This window comes from Cryptotermes secundus, unplaced genomic scaffold, assembly GCF_002891405.2.
Source record: "Cryptotermes secundus unplaced genomic scaffold, Csec_1.0 scaffold104, whole genome shotgun sequence".
NCBI lineage: Eukaryota > Metazoa > Arthropoda > Insecta > Blattodea > Kalotermitidae > Cryptotermes > Cryptotermes secundus.
In genome coordinates this window covers 275,047-298,256 of record NW_019722423.1, presented here as the reverse complement: position 1 = coordinate 298,256, position 23,210 = coordinate 275,047, and the positions used below count along the sequence as shown (strand labels likewise).

Below are 23,210 nucleotides of genomic sequence, written 5' to 3'. Positions count from 1 at the left end.
GGCACGCCGGCAGAACATACTAACACCTTCCGTCCGCACTTCAATCGGACTGCGTGCGCAGTATGAAGAAAAATTGTAATAATTTATTGCCCTTCCTGTCGCGCAGACTCGCCCCACTACTCTCCCCCCCCCAGTACAGCCAGTGCCTGGAACAGCAATGCGCGAGATTCGTTTCCATTGGAACACGCAGCCTTACTAAGCTGATTGTTGGCGTCGTTTCGAAGGCACGTGCCGCCTCCATGTTCAAGGCAGAAGACTAAGGAGATAATTTCGGAGGGTAGAAGACTAAGTATATTGTTCCCGATGTTTCACTGAGACTTACGCCTCTACCCTCAGGGTATAAGCGTAAGTAGATCGTTATCGACATTTCAGAGGGACTTATGCCTCCATCTTCAAGGAAGAAGCCTAAGGAGATCATTTCGGAGGGTAGAACACAAAGTAGAATGTTACGGACTTCTCGGAGGAATATACTGCCTGTGTATTTAGAAAAGAGTAAATCGTTACCGGCGCTTCGGAGGTATATGCTACTTCCATCTTCAGGGTAGAAAAGTAAAATTAGAGCAATCGCGACGTGATACCCCCACATCTCGAATAGTGCACAAGATTTCGTCCTACCTTCATACCTTGGAACATACTACTTGAATTAAACGAGTATTGAAACAATCTCTGTTAGTAGGGCACACTTGTCACGGCCTGCATCTATGAAGGGCGGCTTAAAGTGTCGCAGGCAACAAACAACTGGTGCCCCCCCCTCAGATAGGGGGGCGGGGCGGAAGACTAACAACCCGTAACTATATTTTACACGTCCCCCATTTGGAGCGCCTTAGTAACACGGCGCTCTGCTTGCTGTCTACTACATGCTGATTTTTTTACTTGCGTTACTCCTTGGTCCTGAAGACAGAAGTTATATGTTCCTTCGAAACGTCATTTGACTCTCGCCTAACCACATAACGTTATATCCCAGAATATCCTTCACATTGTTGAACTTCGGGTTCGAGCAATTTCTTGGCCCGTCTGGACGTCTGAACTTTCCCAAGAAGGTACGTTCTCCGTCTTTATTTCCCACCGAGGCACCTACTGCACTGATTGGCGTTCCTCGTTGTTTCTCTCAGTCACTCCACATCAATGATTCGGCTACGGCCACTTGCTTTGTCATCGTTTTCAGTTATTGACTATCATCCAGTTACTTGACGCTCTGTAGACTGAGTTACTGACAACGCATTAAAATAAGANGTGACTATGAAGAAGGCCATCTTCTGGGATGTGGTGCCGTGTAGATATTGTGTTAACCGGCGTTTCGGAGGAACGTATCGCCTCCATATTCAGGGTAGAAGAAAAAAGAAGAAAATCCGCAAGCGAAGAACCAGCTAGACATTAGTCTATTTGCACCTGCTCACGCTGGTTCTTCACTTGCGGATTTTCTTCTTTTTTCTTCTACCCTGAAGATGGAGGCGATACGTCGGCTAACACAATATCTACACGGCGCCATAACTCAGAAGACTACCATCTTCATAGTCACCGGCGTGAAAACCTCAAATCTTACATAAGCAAATAGTAAATTAAAACTACTGTTCTGTTTGTTGTTAGAATCATAATTTGTAGGCCTAGGTTTGAATCCCAGTGGCAGGCCGAACACCTGTAACGTGATAAGATGCTGTAGGATGGCGTTAATAGCTGCTGCTGCAAACTGAATTTGACCCCACGGACCAGTGCACAGAACTGGACAGTTCCTCTAGCGTGAGCTGGCGTCTACTACATACATCTGAATATTGATAATAGCGTTGCTTGAACAAGAAACAGTATTGAAGGGGTTAATAACTTCAGGACAAATTGTGTAACCCTCGGTTCGAGATTCCTCTTCCAATGTTGGACGGTTCTGGCGAGCCTCAACTGAAAAGAAATCTGTCTTGACACAGAAAGTACTTCAACTCTTAGCTACGTTCACAGGGCTTCATCTGATGAAACATTGGGGTCAAGCTACAAATGTCACTTGCTACCTACCAGAGCAAGTGCCTTCTGGTGTCAAAAGAAATTAACAACTTTCACAACGCCCCAAGCGTCGTCATGGTTACTTCAGTTTCCGCGTTACGAAATACCAAACAGATCATGTAGCTGCATGCCTTCGTCCTTCTCAGACAATTTTAAGCGTCCATTTCGAAACTGTTTGCTGTCACTTGACCGAGATAGACATATGAATAGAAGTAGTTTAAGTATATTTCGTCAGCAGAGAACGGATTGGCGTATTGCAGACATTCTGCCTCTCCCTGACGGCACGATCTCCATTTGCGCCACCGTCACCGAACAAAATCGAACGTCTAACTACCACCGAATAGACAAGTCCCTGAAACACAAACAATACAGCAAGAGAAAAGATAAAAACCTCAACAAAACGACCATGACCAGAAAAGATGGACCATATTAACATTCAGAAAAATACCGAACAAGTCACAAACATTTTCAAAGAGATCAGCATGAAAATAGCCTTCAGAACATTCAACTTCTTACGCAAAGATTTAGAAGAAAAGCAATACAAGAGCAATAAATACGAGAATAGTGGCATGTTCAGGCTAAAATATCCTGATTGTCCCCAACAATAAACAGGCCAAAAAGGACGACCCTTCAGCAAAGATATGCAGAACATATACAGGTGACAGACACAACAAAGACGTACCTATACAGGGTGTTTCACGACTTTAGGGCATAACTGCAGGAGGTGATCTCCTATGTCTTTGTGATCAAAACAGTTCATATAAACATGTGTCCGATTTTGGACGGTTACGGAGTTATGACCGTCTTTCCATTACCGTACACGCCCTCGTGTGTACCGCGTCTGTCATCTGGCAGGTCGCTATTTTTAGCTAGCTACAGACAGAGCGTTCTCGTTATCTCGACACTTGAGAGCTACCTAAGGCGGGGTGGGTTGGTATGTCCGGCGCGGTTCACAACCGAGCGGCAGCCTGTGTTGCGGCCGGCGGTGGCATTTTCGAAAATCAGCTTTAAGCACCAATCAATTCAAATTAAAGGTAATTTCACGAAGTTAACTTTACATTTATACTTTAAATATATCATGTATTATGCTGGTTTATTATTTTGTTCCGTTTGTCAGTAATCGTTACCTTCTATTCTGAGTTTAAAACGGTCATAACTCCGTAACCGTCCAAAATCAGACACATGTTATATGAACTTTTTTGATCACAAAGACCTAGGAAATCACCTCCTGCAGTTATGCCCTAAAGTCGTCAAACACCCTGTATATGCATAACATTTTAAACATTGAATACAGGCATAGAAACATAGATAACACTATGACAGTAATCCTACTAGCCCCAAAAGTACTACATACACTGAACTTGCAGGTAAAATAAAAGTATTAACAGAACCTCAGCAGATAACAACAGTCCTATATACTAGACAACTGGTATGTTAATGACATATAGACGTATTGCCAAGTAACAGTTGTGTGAACATGGAACAGTACAAAAACCGTTGATAGGGAACAGCTCTGTGGACAAGTTTCCCCGGCAACGAGAGAACACGCAACAATGGAACAGACGTTTCTTGTGTGGACCGTGCCGAGGCTATATAACGAGGACTAATATAGTACTCTTGACGAACGGCCAAGCGTATTCATAAAAGACAAATCCATCTTCTCGTCAGAGAGGATGTTACAGAAGGACTATTACCGCAAGAATTCAATTGGAAAAAATCTCTCGTCGTGGGTCTCATGGGGCCTGACTCCAAGATGAATTGATTGGCGGTAAACTGCAAGGCGTAAAGTAACTTTGACTTTGACTTTGACTTTGACTTTGTTGAGTCAGTCAGTCAGTAAGTATAAGAAGCTTAAACTTGGCGACGGTGAAGCATACGACCGTTCAAGTGACTAGACTGCCGTTGTGGTGGAAGCTACTAGAAAAGGTCCCAAACCAGGGTGACGTTCCAAGTATGTGTAAGATTAATAAATTCAGAATTACGGTAAACCGTTGCTAATCCGGAGTAAAGGGGAGCGAGAGGTCATCCGGATTAGTGAAGCAAAAGGTAACCATAAAAGGCAATAAAACTTGGAACAAATAAATGGAAAATCTAATATAAATAGTGCTGATTAAATATAAAAATATCAATGTACAGCCTTTATTTAAAAACTATAAAAAACGATACATTTGTTTATCGATAGAAGACTCAGAAGCTGTACTTGTTTTTGGAACGCAATAATGCAGGTTTGAAGACACATGTCAAGTTTTGTCTAAAGAGACAAGTGACTCATCTGCCTTCCTAAATGCCACGTGTCTTTAAAAGTGTGTACTCAACTGTGAATAGCATTTTTCATATTTCGATCCGGATTATCCGACTCTTGAATTATCTGTGACGGGATTAGCGAAGGTATGCTCTATTCTGAACTTTAACAGCCCCGAAGGAAGAAGAAGAAGAAGAAATTAGTGACGTCTGTAGTGCAAAATTATAGGAATCAAGCAAAGCATTCATACACAAACAGATCACATGAAGTTGGTATGACTGGCTGTACTTCACGGTTCAACTTAGTGTTTAGTGCAATCCGAGCTCAGATGCCGAACTGAGACCGGCTTCTATGGCTTGCCTCAATACTTCCGCGTAGTATGCACCTCAAATTGAACACGGCCGTGTCCTGTCCAACTTAGTATTCATTAATCTCCCCATTCGGTAGCTATTGACGGCGTCATTTAATAAATCAAAACGGTAAGGTTGTTATGCTTATTTATGCACCGCGGTACGAAGATTTATGTGGTAGAAGTACAGCTTCAAGCATTGATAACCTCAACATTAAATAGAGGTGTCACATTCCAGCCGTTTTAACCGTACACATTCAGCGGGAGGCTGGGTAGACCCCAGAAATGGCTAGGTGTTATGAAGAAGAGAGCATTTTGATACCTCTGCCTTGCATCGAACACCACCCTTCAGTCGTAGAGCCCGTACTCTGGTCACTGTATCGACTGAGCTACTCCAGCTCCTAAGTATGTAAATAAATAAATTATTTCATTCTATACAAATGGTTTGAAAGTGAATTGAATTTAATCGCGAAGTTAGGAAACTCTTTTTCTCACAGCTGTAATTGTGAAGAGTACGGTCTTATGGGTTCGGATAGAATTGGACGTTTCGTAGGAACATATCGCCTGCAACTACAAGGTTGAAGAGTAAGCCAGACAACAAAACCAGCACAAGGAACACGCAAGATTTGTTGCCTTATTGCCTGGCATAATCTTCAACCCTGAAGTTGGAGGTGATATATTCCTCTGACATGTCGAAATGTCTAAGAACTTAGAATCGGAGTGGGCATTGGCCAGACTGCCAGTTTCACAACTCTCGTTTTCCCTACGCTGTAAGTCCACTGAGTATCTTCAGACTGGTTTGTTGTTCCCTCGAGCACAGAAACGAAAGTTGAATTCCATGACGACCTGCCTCAAGAAATTGCCGTGTTACAGCGAACTATCGGGAGCGACAGACCGTTCTTGTGAATGTGTGACCAGGTGCCGGATCTCATTCTACAGCAGCTGTGTTACTGGATTCAGATCACAATGAATCTTACCACGGTTGGCAGGTACACTCCATCTGCTATGGGAACGAGATTCCGTCATCTTCAGCGAGTCTTTACGTCATCATTAGAAGCTTACCAGATTCTAATTTCAGCACACTTCCAGTATTCATACGCCGGTGGGAAATGCAAATATAGTGTGATACGTAGACCCATTGCTAAGTAACAGCTGTGTAAACAGGCGAAAATAAAACAGCCGTTGTTAGGGAACAGCTCTGTGGACACATGTTTCCCCGGCACCGAGAGAACATGAAAGAATGGAAGAGACATTTTCTGTGCGATCCGTGCCGAGGCTTCTGTTGTAAGGACTATGACCAGAAAAGTTGACCCATTCAAGTACTAACCAAGCCAAGCACTAACCACGCCCAAAGTTGTTTTCAACATGGTATGGCCGTTCATACCCGTGTGGAGGCTGGGTCGAATACCTCCATCGTGACCCTCCGAGTCGTAAGAGGCAACGAAAATGGAAGTCTCAAATATGAGACAGTAAAATATGGTGCGAGTCCCAAGGAACTCGGACCCGAGAATTTCTGCGCTGACAAGGGCCAGCAGACACATCCGTCCTGTCGTCAGAGAGGGCGCCCCACAAAAACAAATTCGTAACTGTCAAACAGTAATAAACATCTGGTCATGATTACTGACTTACTGATCGCCAGTCGCAATGTGACTTTGACTCTGACCTTTTGGAAAAGTTCAGTTGAAAAAAATTGGTGGTCGTGAGACTCAAGGGGCTTGGCGACAAGACGAACTGACTGCCGTAAAGTAACTGTAACTCTGACTCTGACTCTGACTCTGACTCTGAGCTTTTAGTTGAGTTCGAGGAGATTTGTAGTTGTTGGAATTGTAAAACTGGTAACTGAGACCGCGGAGAGCCCGGGAACCCAGAGGAAGGTAAAGGTCCTCTGTTGGAAGCCGCTACCAAACAACGGCTAGTGAAGATTGAGAAGACTTCATGTATGCTGTAGTTATGGTGATCTTTGGCGTGCATACTCAGCGAGACTGTCATAGTTACTGGACACTTGTCCAGTAGAGCCGGTTACCAATCCAGATCTGTCTAGAGTCACTAAACACATGACAATTCGTACACAGGAATTTTCTTCCAACACAGGCTATGATGATCCGTGGTTCAAAGCGTGAAATGGCTTTACAAAGGCATCTCACATTGTTACTCTAGCGAAAGTTTTACGATACGCTGATAGTGGGAATAAAACGGAATTCTAAATGCGGGGACCACCGAATTTTATGAATAATTCTGTTTGCTCGAATTTGTTCTACCTGTATGTCTTATGGTTGAGGAACATTTTAATATGCTATGCTCGGTCGATTGACTCCTTCAGTCTGACGCTTTGTTCATCTTTACCAGCGTTTCGCAAGCTGGGAGCCGCGGCCCCAAATTGGGACCCTGAGTTTCGACGCCCGCTGAATGTATTAATTATCTGATTATCGAAATAATTATAAATTTACGATAAAGGGACTCATTAAGCTAGAAACAAAATTGAATAATTTGGCCTACTTTGAAGACATAGTTTCCGTTAGTGTTTATATTTCTAATTTGCTAAATCGTGATTAATGATATTCTTAGAAATTCGAGGCTTCACGTATTTTTCTTCACATCAAGGGAGATTCAGTGTAGAGGAGTTTGGGAGCCATTGATCTACTCAGTTGAGAAAGCGACATTGCATAATCCAAGGAACTCAGCAAAGTACAGATAAAGCTAGCCATTCATCAATCCATACCCCGTCTGTAGTGACATATACGTGACAATGTTGTGTGTGAGCAGCTTAAATCGCAGGCCCCTTCAGCACCGGTACCCATTGGAGAGACGGCTGCCTGGGCCCGGAATACGTTTGGACGCTGCGAAGAAGGTTCCTTGTTCAGTTAAGATGTGTTTCATGTGCCATCAAATGTTAATGTACTTCTTTATTGTTTATTTAACGACTCTGCCAATAGCTTAGGCTACACAGAGCGGCCTCCGTAGTCTAGGGGTAACGTTTCCACCTCATGACTCAAGGTACGCGGCTTCAAACCCGGCGGAGGTCGTGGAATTTTTAAGGGCGGAAAAATTCAGGGAACAAGTCCTCCGGGAGGGACTTTAAGCCATGGGTCCCGTGTCGTAGATTTACGGCACGTAAAAGATCCTCATGTCTCTAGGAGACCTCTGAACAAAATTAGGTAAAAGTTTCCCGCCCAAGTAGTTTCCAATGCCTCCGGTAGATGGCGAAGTATTGGGAACCACTGTCAGCTTCGCAGGGTATGGTGATTGGTAGAATATCAAAGGGGGACGTACAATAGACTATTAGTCTCGGTGCATGGGGAAACCCAACCCCTCCAATAATAATAATAATACTAAATAATAATAATAGGCTACACAGTGTTGGACGTTAGGGTGAATAGTAAATGAAATGGGAAATGTGGAATCAAGGGGCGATTCCCTAATTTGACGTCTTTCCCGGAATTTTTCCAGGAGGGACTGAGGAAAAGCAGGAAAACCTGAGTCGTGATAGCCGGTATCGGGGCCGACAGCTCTCGAACCAGAAGCTAGGGCGCCACCCACTCGACGGCAAGTTTCGATACTATCAGTGCACAGGTTATCAGCAGACACAAACAGAGTGAGCATACGTGAGTGAGCAACGTCTCGCCTCCACCTTTCATAGAACTGCTCTTGTCCGGATGTTTTTAGGGACAATCAGGGGACTGCGACCCACTGAACTGGTCAGCATCTAGAGCAGTGGTCCACATACAGTAAACCCTCGCTAATCTGGATCGAAATATGAGAAATGCTGTTCACAGTTGAGTACACACTTTAGAAGACACGTGGCCTTTAGGAAGGCAGATGAGTCACTTGTCCGTTCAAACAAAACTAGATAGTCTCTTCAAACATGAATTATCACGTTCAAAAAACAAGTCTTATACCGATGAATAAATGTATTACTTTTTCATAGTTTTTAAATAAATGCTCCACAGTAATAATTTTTGTATTTATTTTCGTCAGCACTAATTATATCATTAAATTTTCCACTTATTTTTTCTTTTTTTGCCTTTTAGGGCTACCTTTTCTTCACTAATCCGGCAGATAGCCTCCCCCTAATCACTCCGCATTATCGAGGGTTTACTGTACTTCTTTTCTCATCGATTCCCAATTTAAAATCACATTCGCCTTGCAATTCGAAGGTTACAGGCACCTATTTACCCCCATCCCGAGCAATTCGCCGTTAAGAAGAAACTTATACTGAAATTGCCTATGCTTCCTGTACTTACAGAATAATTTTAGCCATAATATTCGCTTCATTGTTTTGGGCATTCGCGACGCAAGTTCGGGTCACGACCCCCCGGTTTGGGAACAGTTGCTCTCGAGCATTTGTCGTGTACTTACCGTCCTGGGACTGCGCCCCCTCCACAGCCACTGGATGTTCCCTGGACATCCTACAAGTGTACGTGTACCTTGCTTGCCGTCAGGATCCGAACCCTGTAAGAGACAAGATCATTACTGGACCGCGTCCAAGGGCTGGGGAAGCCACTTGCCGTCATGAGTGTGGGACCTGGGCTTGCAGACTTCCCAGGCCGCGACAGGCATTGGTAAGACCGTCGGCTCGCAGGTTCTGCGCTACAAACCCCTTCCGGATCCTCTGCGGCGGAAGTTGCTCAGCCCAAGTCAGGCTCGCAGATGAGGGTAAAGCTCATAACTGGGCTTCTAGAGTCTTCTGTTCCGAACAGAATGCAGTGCTTTAGAAACGGATGTTTCCGTCCTCAGGCGAAATGTAGGAAATCACCAACTCAGTTGGGTCCTCTAGAGAGACATAATCTCAGTCACTGGTCCAGTTTGGTCCGTTAGAGACAGCTCATCTCAGTAATTTGTCCATTGGGGTTTACTAGAGAGACATAATTTCAGTCATTGGTCCAGTTGGGCCCGTTAGAGATCTAATCTCAATCATTGGTCCGGTTGGGTTTGTAAGAGAGATCTAATGTCCATCGTTAGTCAAGTTGGGTCCGCTAGAGAGACATGATCTCAGTCATTGGTCCAGTTGGATCCGTTAGTGATCTAATTTTGAATCACTGGTCCATTTTGGTCCAGTTATCGTGAGAGACCAAGTGTCACGCCCATAAAAGCAAAAGACATAATTGTAGTATTGTATAATTTATTTCTTGCGTGCTCAGATAGCGGACGGGAAGACAAGAAATTCTGAACTGAATGTAGCATATCGGTAATGAATGATATTGGTAGCATTTTAATTTCGCGTGGAAGCAATACTACAAGTATATCTCTATCTGTCTCTGCTCGAAAAATCACCATTGACCCAAAGTCTTGTTGGGTTCCAAATTTTGGGACATTTACTGCCGCTCTTTTTGTACGAATTTAGACGATCTGTGAGGCTTGTTTTCTGTGTGGAATTGTTCACTGCAGGAAGCCGGCTTTATGAAGGTGCATGGCAGGTCCCGCCCAGAAAACACACTTCTCACTCTGTTAACAATTCGCACCGCAAACAAACTGCATAACAAACTGCGCAGTTTGTTAATATTAACTTTGGCTTTAACAGTGATCGCAGAGAGAGAGAGAGAGAGAGAGAGAAGAGGCAGAATGAAGAGGTCATTTAATCTGTCATACTACTTCAGAACTTCAAACCAGAATGACTACTGTATTATCACGTGTATAGGGTGACCACAGGCGGAGTTTGGATTGATGATTCCATTTACATACGACTCAAGACTACAATTAATTTTAACGCCATCGCTGATCTCCACACTTCACAAAACCCTGGAGGACACAGACTAGTGCCCTCTCTCTGTTACAGTCTCCACCAGTCGTTTGCTGGTGACGGCTTATAACAGTGGAGATTCTACAGCTTCCGCGCTCACGCCATTCCCGGCTGGCCACCGTCTCACAGCTGAACTAAGCTCAGAGTCACAGTTACTTTACAGTTACTTTACAGCGACAGTTCACCGCTAATCAGTTCGTCTTGGCATCAAGCCCCTTGAGACTCACGACCAACTTTTTTTGCAGCTGAACATTGCGGTTGTACTCCTTATGTGACATCCTCTCTGATGAGAAGATTGGTCTGTAATTTGCAATTGCTGCTGGTCCTCGCCAGCGCAGTCATTCTCGGGCACGAGTCCCGTGGACTGGGCTGGTCTGACCTCCCTTCATAGCTTCGCTGAATTAAGCTTTGAACTTTTTCCCGCTTATAACCCTTTGACACTGTCTAACAGAAAACACAATTTTCTATTGTTCCATGCGTTTATGTTGCGGGCGTTACCTAGCAATGGCCGCTGTTTACAGGGTCACAGCTTAGCAACGGATCTATACGCCACAGTATACATATATCATTGGGTTCAACATCTAACAGTTTTGCACTGTTTCCACAGAGCGTATTTACGTGTTTCTTGTGACTTTCACAGTACACAGACATCCCCATAAACAGTATTAACTGGCTAGTCTGTGTAAGTGCGACGCACTGTGTTTTCTGTCTGGCAGGATGTATCCTTCAGGCTTCAATTCGAAGGTCCTGCGACGAGCCATTTGATTTCCCTCGTGCTAAAGCGACTTCCTCAGATTTAAATTATCTCTCCGTCCTCTTACTCAAACCCAAACAAAATTTTGTTTACTATTCACCAACATTTCATTTTGCTACAACAGTCACTTCCCTAGCCGCAACTACTAAGGCTGAGGCCACACGAGCGCAGAAAATGCGTCCGTTATAACGAACGTACTTTATGACGGACGTTGTTGAGCACACCACATAGTTGCAGAATGTGGTGCGTAGTTTTTTGTCTGCAATGGAGCCAGAAGAAAGTGGAGTAGTCGCCTCTTATTTCTACAACGGACGTTGTAGAAATCACTCTGCTGGCGAGGGCCAGCAGGAATTTAGTAGCCAGTCAGTCGATTCAGTGACGACCGAGGAGTCGGGGTTCGATTCCCAGCTTTTCTCGTGTACATAACGTCCAAACCGGCTCTAGGGCCCACCAAGCCTCCTATCCAATGAAAACCCGGGGCTCTTATCCGACGATTAAAGCGGCAGGTGCGCGAAACTGGCCGCTCATCTCCATCTAGCATCATAGTTAAGGAAGGTGGCGCTGTACCTCCACTCACCCATACGTCTTTATGGCGACATAATTAAATGGCTGTTCATAGTAGCCGCGCGGTCTAGGGCATGAACTGAATTCGCTCGCTCGGAAACCGGGATCGTGGGTTCAGATCTGTTTCCTGTGAGGTACGAACTGAATTCTTATATATTATTCTTATACACTGCCGGTCACACTGACTGACAGATGACAGACCCGACCTCTCGTCAGAGAGGGCGCTACACATGGACAGGACGGTAACTTTCATTGAAAAGACATATCTGGTCATGAGCCCCAGCTGGGGCTCGACACCAAGACCGACAGACTGACTGACCGTCAGTTGTAACATGACCTGACCTGACTTGACCTGCCGGTCACAGTAGCCGAGCGGTCTAAGGCATGAACTGAATTCGCTCGCTCGGACGCTGGAATCTGAGTTCAAATCCCATTTAAGGCATGGATGTTTGGTGTGTGTGCGCTTATTCTGTTTTTGTGTTGTCCCATGTTTCGGCAGAGGTCTTGTGACGATCTGATCACTCGTCCAAGAGGTCCTACCGTCTGTGAAAACTGATTACGGAACTGAATAAGAGGTCAGGCCTTGAATGGGCTGGAAGAGCCATTAAAAAAGAACCTAATTAGACGAGTCCGTGGGTGACTGTACTTTCACTCTCGAGACGCGAGTTTCGCCTGGGAACCTTCTGACAAGCATTTCCTTCTTCCCCCCCCCCCAGTCCCATGTTATCAACATGTCTCACTTAGGTCCCACCTCTTATTATTAACTGGAGAAACGTGGGCGAACCGGTATAGCGACTGGCTACGCGCTGGACGAGCTAGGGGCCGGAATTTGAGTCCGGTAGGATCAAGAATTTTCTCCTCTCCAGGTCGTGCGGACCGGGTCTGCGGCCCACCCACCCTCCTATCCAACGGGTACCGGAGGCTCTTTCCCCGGGGGTAAAGCGACAGGGGTGTGAAGCTAACCATTCAACTCCAACTAGTGCCGGGGTGAAAAAAATGCGGATCTATACGTCCACTCCCCTCTACGTCTTCATGGCGTAGTGCTTAAGTAGTTAAACACAGGGACAACTTTAATTTTACCTTAACTGGAAATGATGTGTAAGGAAGGAGCCGTGGCCTATTTTACGATACTATGCGACATTTGTCTGGACGGACTGAGAAAAACAACAAAAGTCGTCAGCCAGGATAGGTGATGTCCTCTCAGAGATTCTAACCACACACCCTATTAATACAAGTCTGGCATTTGAGCTAACTGTTCGGTTTCAAGGAGTTTAACTCTTTGAACACACACCTTGAACAGGCTGTCCCTGAGCCAGACAGGCCTGTTGTCAGCCTTCCGCACAATTCTGTGCCAAGCTGAACACATCCCAGACTTCGTCGGATCGTGTAACTTAGGCGATTTTTTGTGAAGCTCACGCATTTGCCGTGGTCGCGTTTGTTAATGCCTGACTGGTTGGTTGCGAAGGGGATCCTCTAAGCATTCTCGAAATCGACAGTGAACGTAGAGAAAACAGGAAACTTCGAGGGTCGCCCGCCTTGATGGTTGTCCAGTCACTGTCAAATCGGCCCATTCTGGAAATGATGATGCAAGCATTGTGGAAGGACCTACTATCAGGAGTTAAAATGAACCGAGATGTGGCGGGAGAGTGGTTGCTTTGCATTGCATTGTGGAAGAAAGGAATTGTGAACTTCTGTTTGAATAAAGCATGCGCACTCTGCAAGCCTTATCTCAGTTGGTGGTCTCGACAGAATTAACCGAGCAATCTCTTCACAGCGACGAGTCGTACTTTTGTCGGGAAGGGTCCCGTTGTCATTGCCAGGCCGGGGCTGATCATGTTTCTTGCGATGCATTCAGATCTAGGCTGACATTCACTGTCCTGAGAGCTGTGGTCTCTCCCTCCTGAGCCTATTGTTGCATTGCATCTGAAGTTCTAACGGCAGTGTCTAAGAAGAGTACAGTATTCTGGATCGTAAAGCGTAGTTCGGAGAGAATTCGACGTTTCGGAGAAACATGTCATCTCTGTCTTCAAGGTCCAACAGTGAACCACGCAGACGGAAAGCTGATTCTTTTCAGCTTATTGGCCCCTTTCTTCTCTGTTTCTTGCTTGCCTTATCCTTCGACTCTTAGGACTGAGGCAATTCTTTCATCCGGAAACGTTTGTGGACATCCACCATACTAGAAGGCCGTTAATTCCAAGAGAACTTACGCTTCAGAAACAGTTGTATTTGGGTTTGGACGTTGTATGTGTTAAAGCAAATTACGGCTTATACTTTCTGATGGCGATGTATCGGGAAGGAGTCTTCACTTTCCTTTCGTTATTGTATCCTTCTTTCTAATAATTTTCTATTTTTTTTATAAGTTTAATCTTCTCCGTTCTTCTTACTTTTCTTCTTTCGCTCCTTCATCTCTTTATACTTTTGCCCTCCTTCTCCCTTTACCGATTTCTCCTTTCCTTGTCTGTCTACTCATCTCTTCCTTTTGTTCTCTTTCTCCCCTTCTTGGCCTTCCTTTCCTCTTATTCATTCCCCCATTTCCTTTTTCTTCTTCTGTTTATGTCCTAACTAACACATTTATGCGTTCAGAGTCTGAAATGGTTAAAACTTCGGCTTTCTTTCTGGTTTCTATTCTTTATTCTGTTTTTATTCGTTTCTTTCTTATTTCGTTTGTTTCGTTCTTTTTCTTTTTTGTATTCCTGTCTCTTTTTCCATCTCTTCCCAGCGTTACTCTTTTCTCTATCTTTGTTTTCGTTTTTGCCATTTGTCTTCCTTTCTTCTGTGTGTATATGTCTTAAGAAATGCGTTGGCTGTTCGTTCCCTTGCACAACGCTGTACCACATAATATGGGAGAATGAGGTTATGAAATTCGCATGCTCTGATTTCAAGATGGAGAGCGTGTGGTTTCGCTCGCACGAACATGGCGGAACTGTTACAGTGCTGCCAAACTCTGACGTTGCCACTCGCCGCATTATCATCGTTCAGCCAACGGGAACCGCCGGGAGGGACGTCCTTCACAGGACGCTTTTGCTGCTCCCCAGGGCGTAACGGCAGTCAATTTTATTATTCGTGCGGCATTCTGGCACGTGGAGATTTTGTTACCTTAAACATGGAGAGTAGATGCATGAAACTTCCCTTTGCGTATTTTCTCCATTCCTCAGTTCAGTACAGCTTGTTTTTTTTTTCAGCATTTTGTTCATACGCTCAGTAACCCCCCCCCAATTTTAACACTGTGCCTGCTGGAGACAGTGATCTGCGTCACGAAATTTCGCTTTACGAACTCTCTCCAAGGGAGTATATTCATAAGAGTGGGAACTTCCTGTGCTAGTGAGGGGCAGCCGGACTTCTCAGCACAGAGAACGGACAGTAACCCAGTCAGCAGCACCAGAGGAGCTGAGGTCCTTATCAGTCCTTGTCGCAATATATCCATGTCTGATCTGCGAAGCTAAAGTGAAGTGCCGTTTCTTGAGTTCGTCCTGGATTCAGTGCCACCAAAACCACTGCACTATATAGCGTGTGACTGATATACTACATCCACCACGGGAACGAGACAGCGTCATTGTTGGCTAGTGACGTAGGTCATTATGTCATCTTTACAAAGTAACTAGATTTCATTTTCAACATAGGCTGACGGGAAATTCAAACGCACTTACATAGGACTTCTATTTCGTAAAGTTGCCTACACAAGGTCTGACGTTGCCCTGCTCCGTAAAGTAACGCAAGGAGATGCACTGGATTTGAATCCAGTTTCAGGGGTGATTACACGGTAGCGTAGATGCCACAAGCCGCAAAGTTGCGTGTTCGATTCCCTATGAAGTCAATGGATTTCTCAATTGACCTAATTCTTCCAGGCGCACTATGGCCCTGGGGTTAGCTCGCCTCTAAGGGAAATGAGTATAAAGAATCTTCCGGCTGGTAAAAGGCGGCCGACCGGCGTGTAAGGCTGACAACTTAACCGCCATCTATGAGCCGACTGTCTAGAAAATGTGAGAGCCTCGACGTCTCACAACCCTATGAACCTCCACGGCCTCTTTACTGTTACGGCTTTACTTTTCCTTTTACCTAGGTGGTGACTCACAGCGACCCTCCTGATGCCATCGAGTTTTCTTTTTCAGATCAGAATAAGCCACGGATGTAAATACAGCATATTTTCATATAACATAACATAACGGTTTCCTCGGCACTCCTACAGTTAAACCGTCTTGCAGTGTGGTCCTACTGGGACGCGAACACGTTTTCTTCTGTGTACGTGAAGTGTCATGTAGTGTTTATTGTAGACTATGAATTCTGTTTCCGCATTTTTGTGACGGGCCAAGTTAGTACACGGGTATTACTCTCGATTTCTATACTGTACGTACTCGGTTTGACCCTTGATCAGATTATCACCTTTAAGTAGGCCGCGACCGTTTCCTTCCGCATCCTTGCCAAGTCATCGTTCGTGAACCTCATCGTAAGTTTATTTATATTTTGTTCACTGGCACTGACGGTAACTCGTAACGAGTAGAATAATTGAATGATACTGAATAGGTAAAGAAAAGGAAAAGATCGAACCAAACCCCAGAAACAACGGAAGGAAATCCCTTTCTCTTTAATACCCAAAACAGACATGAAGAGCTCTCACGGCCCTCAGACGAGGATATGCAAACAAACGGGGCAAATGAAACAGCAACAAACACTAAAAATAAACAACCAAGAGAACCTAAACCCCCACCAATATATATATACATATTCATTCGTTCATCAGTAATCTGTCAAGACGACAGGTCCACAGTCTCTTCCAAAACAATTCCTCCATTTAATGCCATCTAGAGCTTTCTCCTTCAAATGACAGTATCCTCTTCTGTCCTCAAGGTCATCCAGCATCTTCTTACGTCTTCTTCCTCGTCTTCTTGTCACCTCTATCCGCCCCTCTATCTTNTATATACGAGTATATATATATATATATATATATATATATATATATATATATGGGGTAAGAAACTACCGCGAAATGATAAAACACCTAGCTACAATAGAAGAAGAACAGTCTTACTGCAAAGCACTCTCAAATGAAACGATAAAAATCAATGTGACCACATCAGAATCCTATTGAAAATTAGACAGCTCCAGGAAGAAAGAATAGTACATCATACATACCAGATGAAAGAAGAAAGGGCCTATAGCGTAGTAATACTAAATCTCCATCACTCAGTAACCACGAATGAAATAAAACAGGAACTAGAAAAAGAAGGTCATACTGTCCGCAATACACTAGACGTCAGGCATCGTCAAACAAACGAATCACTCACTGCCTTTATTCTTCATAGACCAAGAAACTAAAGAAAACAATAAGAGCATATATGAAATTAAATACTTACGCAATATGAAAATAACAGTCGAAGCCCCAAGAAAGGAAAACGACATTGTGCAGTGCACGATATATCAGTGCTACGGGCATACAGCAACATAATGCGCAAGACCGTATACTTGTGTTAAATGTGGAGGCGAACACAACACAACCCCGTGTAAAAAGAACGCAAATGCTTCAGAAAAATGCGCCCTAAGCGGAGGGAACCGCTCAGCCAAGTACAAAGGTTGTGACATATATAAAAACTGACAAAAAGCAAGAAGCAAAACAACAATTCAATTACATAACACAAATATTAACATCAACAATAATAACCGATTTCCTCCTTTAAACCACAATCAACCTCCGGTCCCAACTCCAGCAAATCAACAGCTCACTATCCCCCAGTACTCACACAAAGCCTGCAGTCACCCAACATATCAGAGCAGCTCTCAACCTTCTTACATGAATTCAAAGCTATGATCAACCAACTACTCAATCAAAACAGCATGGTACTAAACATGCTAAGAACTCTTGTAAACAAAATCGTGCAATAATGGAAAATTCGCAACGAATTTTACTCTGGAATGTCAATGGGGTGTCAAACCACAAACCAGAACTGCAAAGCTTTCTACAAATACACAAAATTGATATTGCATTAATATCAGAGACACACTTCACTACTAGAACAATGTTCAAAATACCATACTATAAAGTCTACAATGTTCACTCAGAAGGCACTGCCCATGGGGGTACAGCTGTTATAATTCGAAGTGCAATCACTCACCATGAACTACTGCACCACCAGTCAGACAAAATAGAACCTGCCAGTGTTCAAGTTGATGCTAACCCATGGCCTTTTACAATCTCCGCGATCCCAGGCAAGCTATATCTGCCGAATAGGACATAGCGCTTCTTCCATTCACTGGGATCTAAATTACTGACAGGTGAAGACTTAGACGATAAACATAAAGAATGGGGAGCGAGACTGATAACACAAAAAGGACGAAATCTCTTACACGCCATAAATTGACAAAACTGTAAATATCTCAGCATCGGTGAACCGACGTACTGGCTATCAGACCCAAATAAGTTGGCAGAACTGTTGGACTTCTCTATACTCCACGGCATAACGACAAACTACATGCAAGTTGGATGCAGCTTCGAGCTATCGTCGGACCATTCTCCGGTAATTGCAACTATGAGCGCATATGTGATGAGTAAATCAACTACTCCAGCACTTTCACAAAACAAATTGGGACAGCTTTCGTACATGCACAGAAGAACACATAAACTTGAACTTAAGAACAAAAGAACCGAACAAACTGGACGAGGTGACTCAGTATTTTACCGCCTTAGTACAGGAAGCAGCCCGGTACTCAACACCCACCCCAAAGGAAGGAAGAAAGAAAATAAATAGTATCCCTTTCCATATACGTGAGCTGGTAACCGAAAATCGCAGAGCACGAAGTAGATGGCAGAAATCAAGAAATAATGATGAAAGGCTTATTTATAGAAGACTAAGGCGAAAACTACATAACGCCTTAACAAACACGAGGAATGAAACATTTGAACACTACATCGCGCCTCTCTCTAAGGTGACCACACAGTCTGAAAGGCAACCCCAAACATCAATACCGCCGATAAGAAAATCGGACAGAAGCTGAGCAAAAACCGACAGTGAAAAAGCCACAACGTTCGCGGAACATCTTGAACAGGTATTTGCACCACATTCTAACATAAATCAAAACGACAGCTTAATTGAAGACTTCCTGGAAATACCATGACCAGTGCCGTTACCTATCAAACCCTTCTCACCCAGAGAAGTGGTACAAGAAATTAAGAACATGAATCCGCACAAAGCACCCGGTTATGACCTTATCACAGGAAAATACTCAGCCAATAACCAAGAAAAGCAATACTATTGCTAGCAGGCATCTATAACAGCATGCTCAACGTCGTACTACCCGATTATGTGGAAATTCGTCCAATCATAATGATATTGTATCTAAACCTGGGAAACCAGCCAATGAAGTAAATTCTTATCGGCCGATTAGTGTGGTGCCCATCACATCGAAGCTTTTTGAAAAGTTGCTATTGAAGAGAAGTAGAAAGGACATAGACCTCTCAACTGTTATTCCCGATTACCAATTTGGACTCGAGGACAGTCCACAATACAAAAAAAAAACGCAATAGAACCGTAAAGAAGATCGCAACAAGTCTCGAAGGGAAAACATTGTGTACAGAAATTTGCCTTGACGTAGCTCAGGCGTCTGAAGAGGCCAGGCGCACTGGCCACTGTATAAAGTCAAAAATGCATTGCCCAGCCCATACTACATACTTTTAAAGTCATACATCACTGAAAGGCACGTTCAAATAAAATATAATAATTCATATTCAGATTGCTACCAGGGGAAATCAGGTGTACCCCAAGGAAGCGTGATGGGGCCTCTGCTATATTTAATCTATACTGCAGACTTGCCCATAACAAACAGCACTACTATCGCAACCTTCGCGGGTGACACAGCCCTGCTAGCAGCAAATGATGATCCAGTAGTAGCATCACAGCAGCTTGAGCATCACTTAAACTTCCTCCAGTAACGGCACAGCAAAGGGAAAATCAAAATAAACCGGACAAAATCAGTGCAAGTTACATTCACTCCGAAACGCATAACTTGGCCGCAGGTTAAATTTAAAACTACGAGAAATGTCCTGGCTTTTGGGCCGTAAATCCAAACTATTTATAGAAAACAAATTTCTATATATAATATGTATAATAAAATCCACATGGACATATGGTATACAGCTATGGGGCTGTACAAAACCATCAAACGCAAAAATAATTCAAAGGCTTCAATAAAAATTCTTGCGCTCAGTAACTAAAGCACCTCGGTATGTCTTCAGCTTTACTATCCACGGTGATCTGCAAATCAATTTATCACAGAAGAAATACACAGACTGTCAGCACTCTACCATCAGAGCACACTCGGACACAGCAACAGACTAGCTGCAGAAATTAGCAACCCACGAAATGTAAGAAGATTGAGGAGGCTGTGGCGGTCTGACCTACTGCAACCCGCAGATGACGAAGATTAAAAGCATCACCATTCCTCTACAGGGCCTGCCAGAGTATCATCAGTGGATGTCTTCTCTACTCAAGACGCCTATTTAGAACAAATTTACTTATTACTCCATATTATCGAGAGTACATTGTAAATATGTTATTAATTAAATAAATAAAACTGCGTCGACTCCATGTGCCATATGGATGGGTTAGCTCACGTGGTGACGTACCGGCACGTAACACGGAGCTTCACCGGTTGCATACAGAGAGTCCCTACAGTGAGATTGCCTGCGTACACCAGCGGGAAATGCATCGTGTAATGCAGACGCTGAATGTCACCTGGGCCAAGCTGTCATGACTTGCATCGTCACATTAAGACGTACAAGGAGTGGAGGAGGTGTAGCTCCTCGTAGTCTTAACTTCGAAATTATATAGAGCTTGGTTGCCAGCTTCACGATTCGACCTCTTTATCCCTGGGAACATAACCACAGTTACCCACCTATTCGACAAGAGGCTGGCCGGAGTGAGTTGCTTGAAGCGTGAAGATTGTGACTTCTATTCGAGTTCGAATCTCGGCCGATAGACGGACCAGTTCCTTCAATACAAACACCGAGATAGTCCCAAAGTAGGCCACGATCACTTCGTTCCACATTCTTTTCAATTTCTTAATCACAATTCATCCTATCATCCAATTAGGGTCCCTAAAACATTGCTCAGTAAACTGGAAATGAATAAACCGTCGCTCACTTCCGCCCTTGCAGATGATGCTGGAAGTTACGTGACGCTACGCTACGGTTATACCGGAAAGGCCAGTATTCTGGGAGGTCATAGTATCGGTCATTCTAAGCAGTAAAATATATACGTGCATGTGGCCTATTCCGAACGGTTTCCGAGATAGAGATAATCCACTGTACAGTTCCAAAACTGCTGATAAGAAAGAAATATTACTTATTTTTCTAATTTTTTTTTTCCTTGGCACTACAGCCCCAGTGGGCCTAGGCCTACCTCCATGAACTTCTCCGTTCACTTCCGTTTTTCTAGATCTTACACATTCGGTAGGACTCCTTGGGCGGGTGATCAGCTCGTCGCAAGGCCTCTACCTGTACACGAACACAAAAAAACGCACACACACAAACTAAACATCAATGCCCTGAGTGGGATTCGAACCCACGATCCCGGTTTCCAAGCGAGCGAAGACAGTACATGCCTTAGACCGCTCGGCTACCGTCACCGGCTTACTTTTCTAATAGTACTTATTGTTCAAGTGACAAAGTTGGTACAGTTTACCTAGTGCAATACATTTTCGAAAATTTCACCGTCAATGCACTTTGCAGCTCGTGTGAGGACATGGCGTGTTGCTCGTCTGTACAGTGAAATAGCTCCATCTCGGTAAATGTTCGGAATAGGACACATGTACCTATAAATATTTGCTTACGATGACCGATACTATGAGCTCCTAGAATATTGACCTTTCCTCTTGGGACACCTGTATATGTTTACTCAGTTCATTATCATCTTAAATTTCAACTTTACAGAACTTCGGTTCTTGAAGCAATGTCGCTTTAGATATACTTTACTTACCACTTATTATCATGCTGACGCCTCAAGACCTCAGCAGCTGACTGAGGTTTCTAAAAGTCACAGAACACAATACGATCACAGAGCAAGCTGAATTGACACAGCATTGTTATAACGTCCGCCACCGAGCCTCAGCGCTGCAGACACGCACACCGCTGTCTGTTGTCCGTCACTACAGCTGCTGCTCTCCTGGCCTGTGGCTTTAGAAAGGCAGTCGCTCTGTGACGTCACTGACCCACATCCCCGTGTGCAGCTGTTTTATTAATCAAAGCCGACAGGTAGTGGAAGCTCGGACTACAGCGCCGTCAGTCAGGCGCTAGGCCTCTCACCTCAGAGCCGCGGGTTCAATCCCGGGTGACTCTATGTGGGATCAAGGCGGTGCAAGAGCCAAGAAGGCCCACCCCTGATACATTCATTATGTGGGATTCGTGACGCTACAGCCGGATTTTCTGCAAGTTTCTTCGGTGTTACCCTAGTAACCTTGCCAGGCAGCACATTATCATATCCTCAGTTTATAACTTGAAGGTTTCGTCCCTGACTGGCTACGTTCAGAGTGAAGCAAGTTTATTCTAGCCAGGTAGTGTTCCTAACAGCCCGGGTTCGCTGTTCCTCTTGCAGTTTTTTTTATTCCTAGTGGGGTGGGACTAAGTCCCTTGTACTGCGGCCACTTCTGGCCTATTGTACCAGCCCCAGATGATAGGTGAGGGTGATTGTGGAGCAATTGTTGGAACGAAGATTAGCAGGGAAAACCGAAGTACTCGGAGAAAACCTGCCTGAGCGCCACTTTGTCCACCACAAATCCCACTTGACCAGACCCCGGGATCGAACTCGGGACGCCGCGGTGGGAAACCAGCGACTAACCGCTTGAGCTATGGCGCGGCCCTTCTCTTGCAGTTTATAAATTCGTTGAATAACATAATTACTACCTCTGTCGTACTGTCATCTGTATTCTGTTAGGGCTACGACGGAACTGTTGTGCTCTGCAAGAGAAACTTATATTCAATCAAATCGTCAAGAAGTTCGTCATCTTCTATGGAATACTAAGTTTCATTGCTATGTTCATTAGAGTAAGCCACCGGACTCTATTCTGAGCCATGTGAATCCAATTCACAGCCTCACACTCTATTTCCTAAGATCAATTTTAATATTATAATCCTATCTACGCGAATTGGTCCCGTTTGCCTAGATTTTCTGGCTAAAATGTTGCCTTCTTTTTTAATATTTCCTGTACTTGCTGCATGTTATGCCCACCTTAACCTCCTTGGCTGTATTGCCTCTATAAAGTCCAGTGAATACTATCTATCTGTTGCTCCCACTTGGAGCAGAGGGCATCCGTCAAACGCTTCGTTTCACTTCAGTTTCTTAATCTTATACTCCTTGGATGGGGGGTTTGGCTGACACAAGGTCGCAACCTACACAGGACAGCACAAACACAGAATAAACGCAAACATCCATGCCTTGGGTGGGATTCGAACCCTCAATCCCAGTATTCGAGCAAGTGAAAACAGTTCATGTCTTACACCGCACGTCCACCGTGATGGGAGTTAGTGAATACTAGAAGTAAATAAATTATAGAGATCCTAATTATGTATGCAATTATTCCCGTTGTCCTG

The 23,210-nt window shown here is 44.2% G+C and overlaps 1 protein-coding gene across 1 annotated transcript in view; it reads right to left on the bottom strand.

Moving 5' to 3' along the window:
• Positions 1–21,739, bottom strand: part of LOC111861277 — a 41,569-nt gene extending 19,830 nt beyond the window's left edge. Inside the window, exons 1-2 of the mRNA XM_023845711.2 lie at positions 21,601–21,739; positions 8,937–9,029 (exon numbers count right to left, since the gene is read on the bottom strand). Coding sequence (XP_023701479.1) covers positions 8,937–8,985 — 49 coding nt within the window. The 5' untranslated portion in view covers positions 8,986–9,029; positions 21,601–21,739. The remainder of the gene's footprint in view (positions 1–8,936; positions 9,030–21,600) is intronic.
• Positions 21,740–23,210: the final 1,471 nt, after the last annotated feature.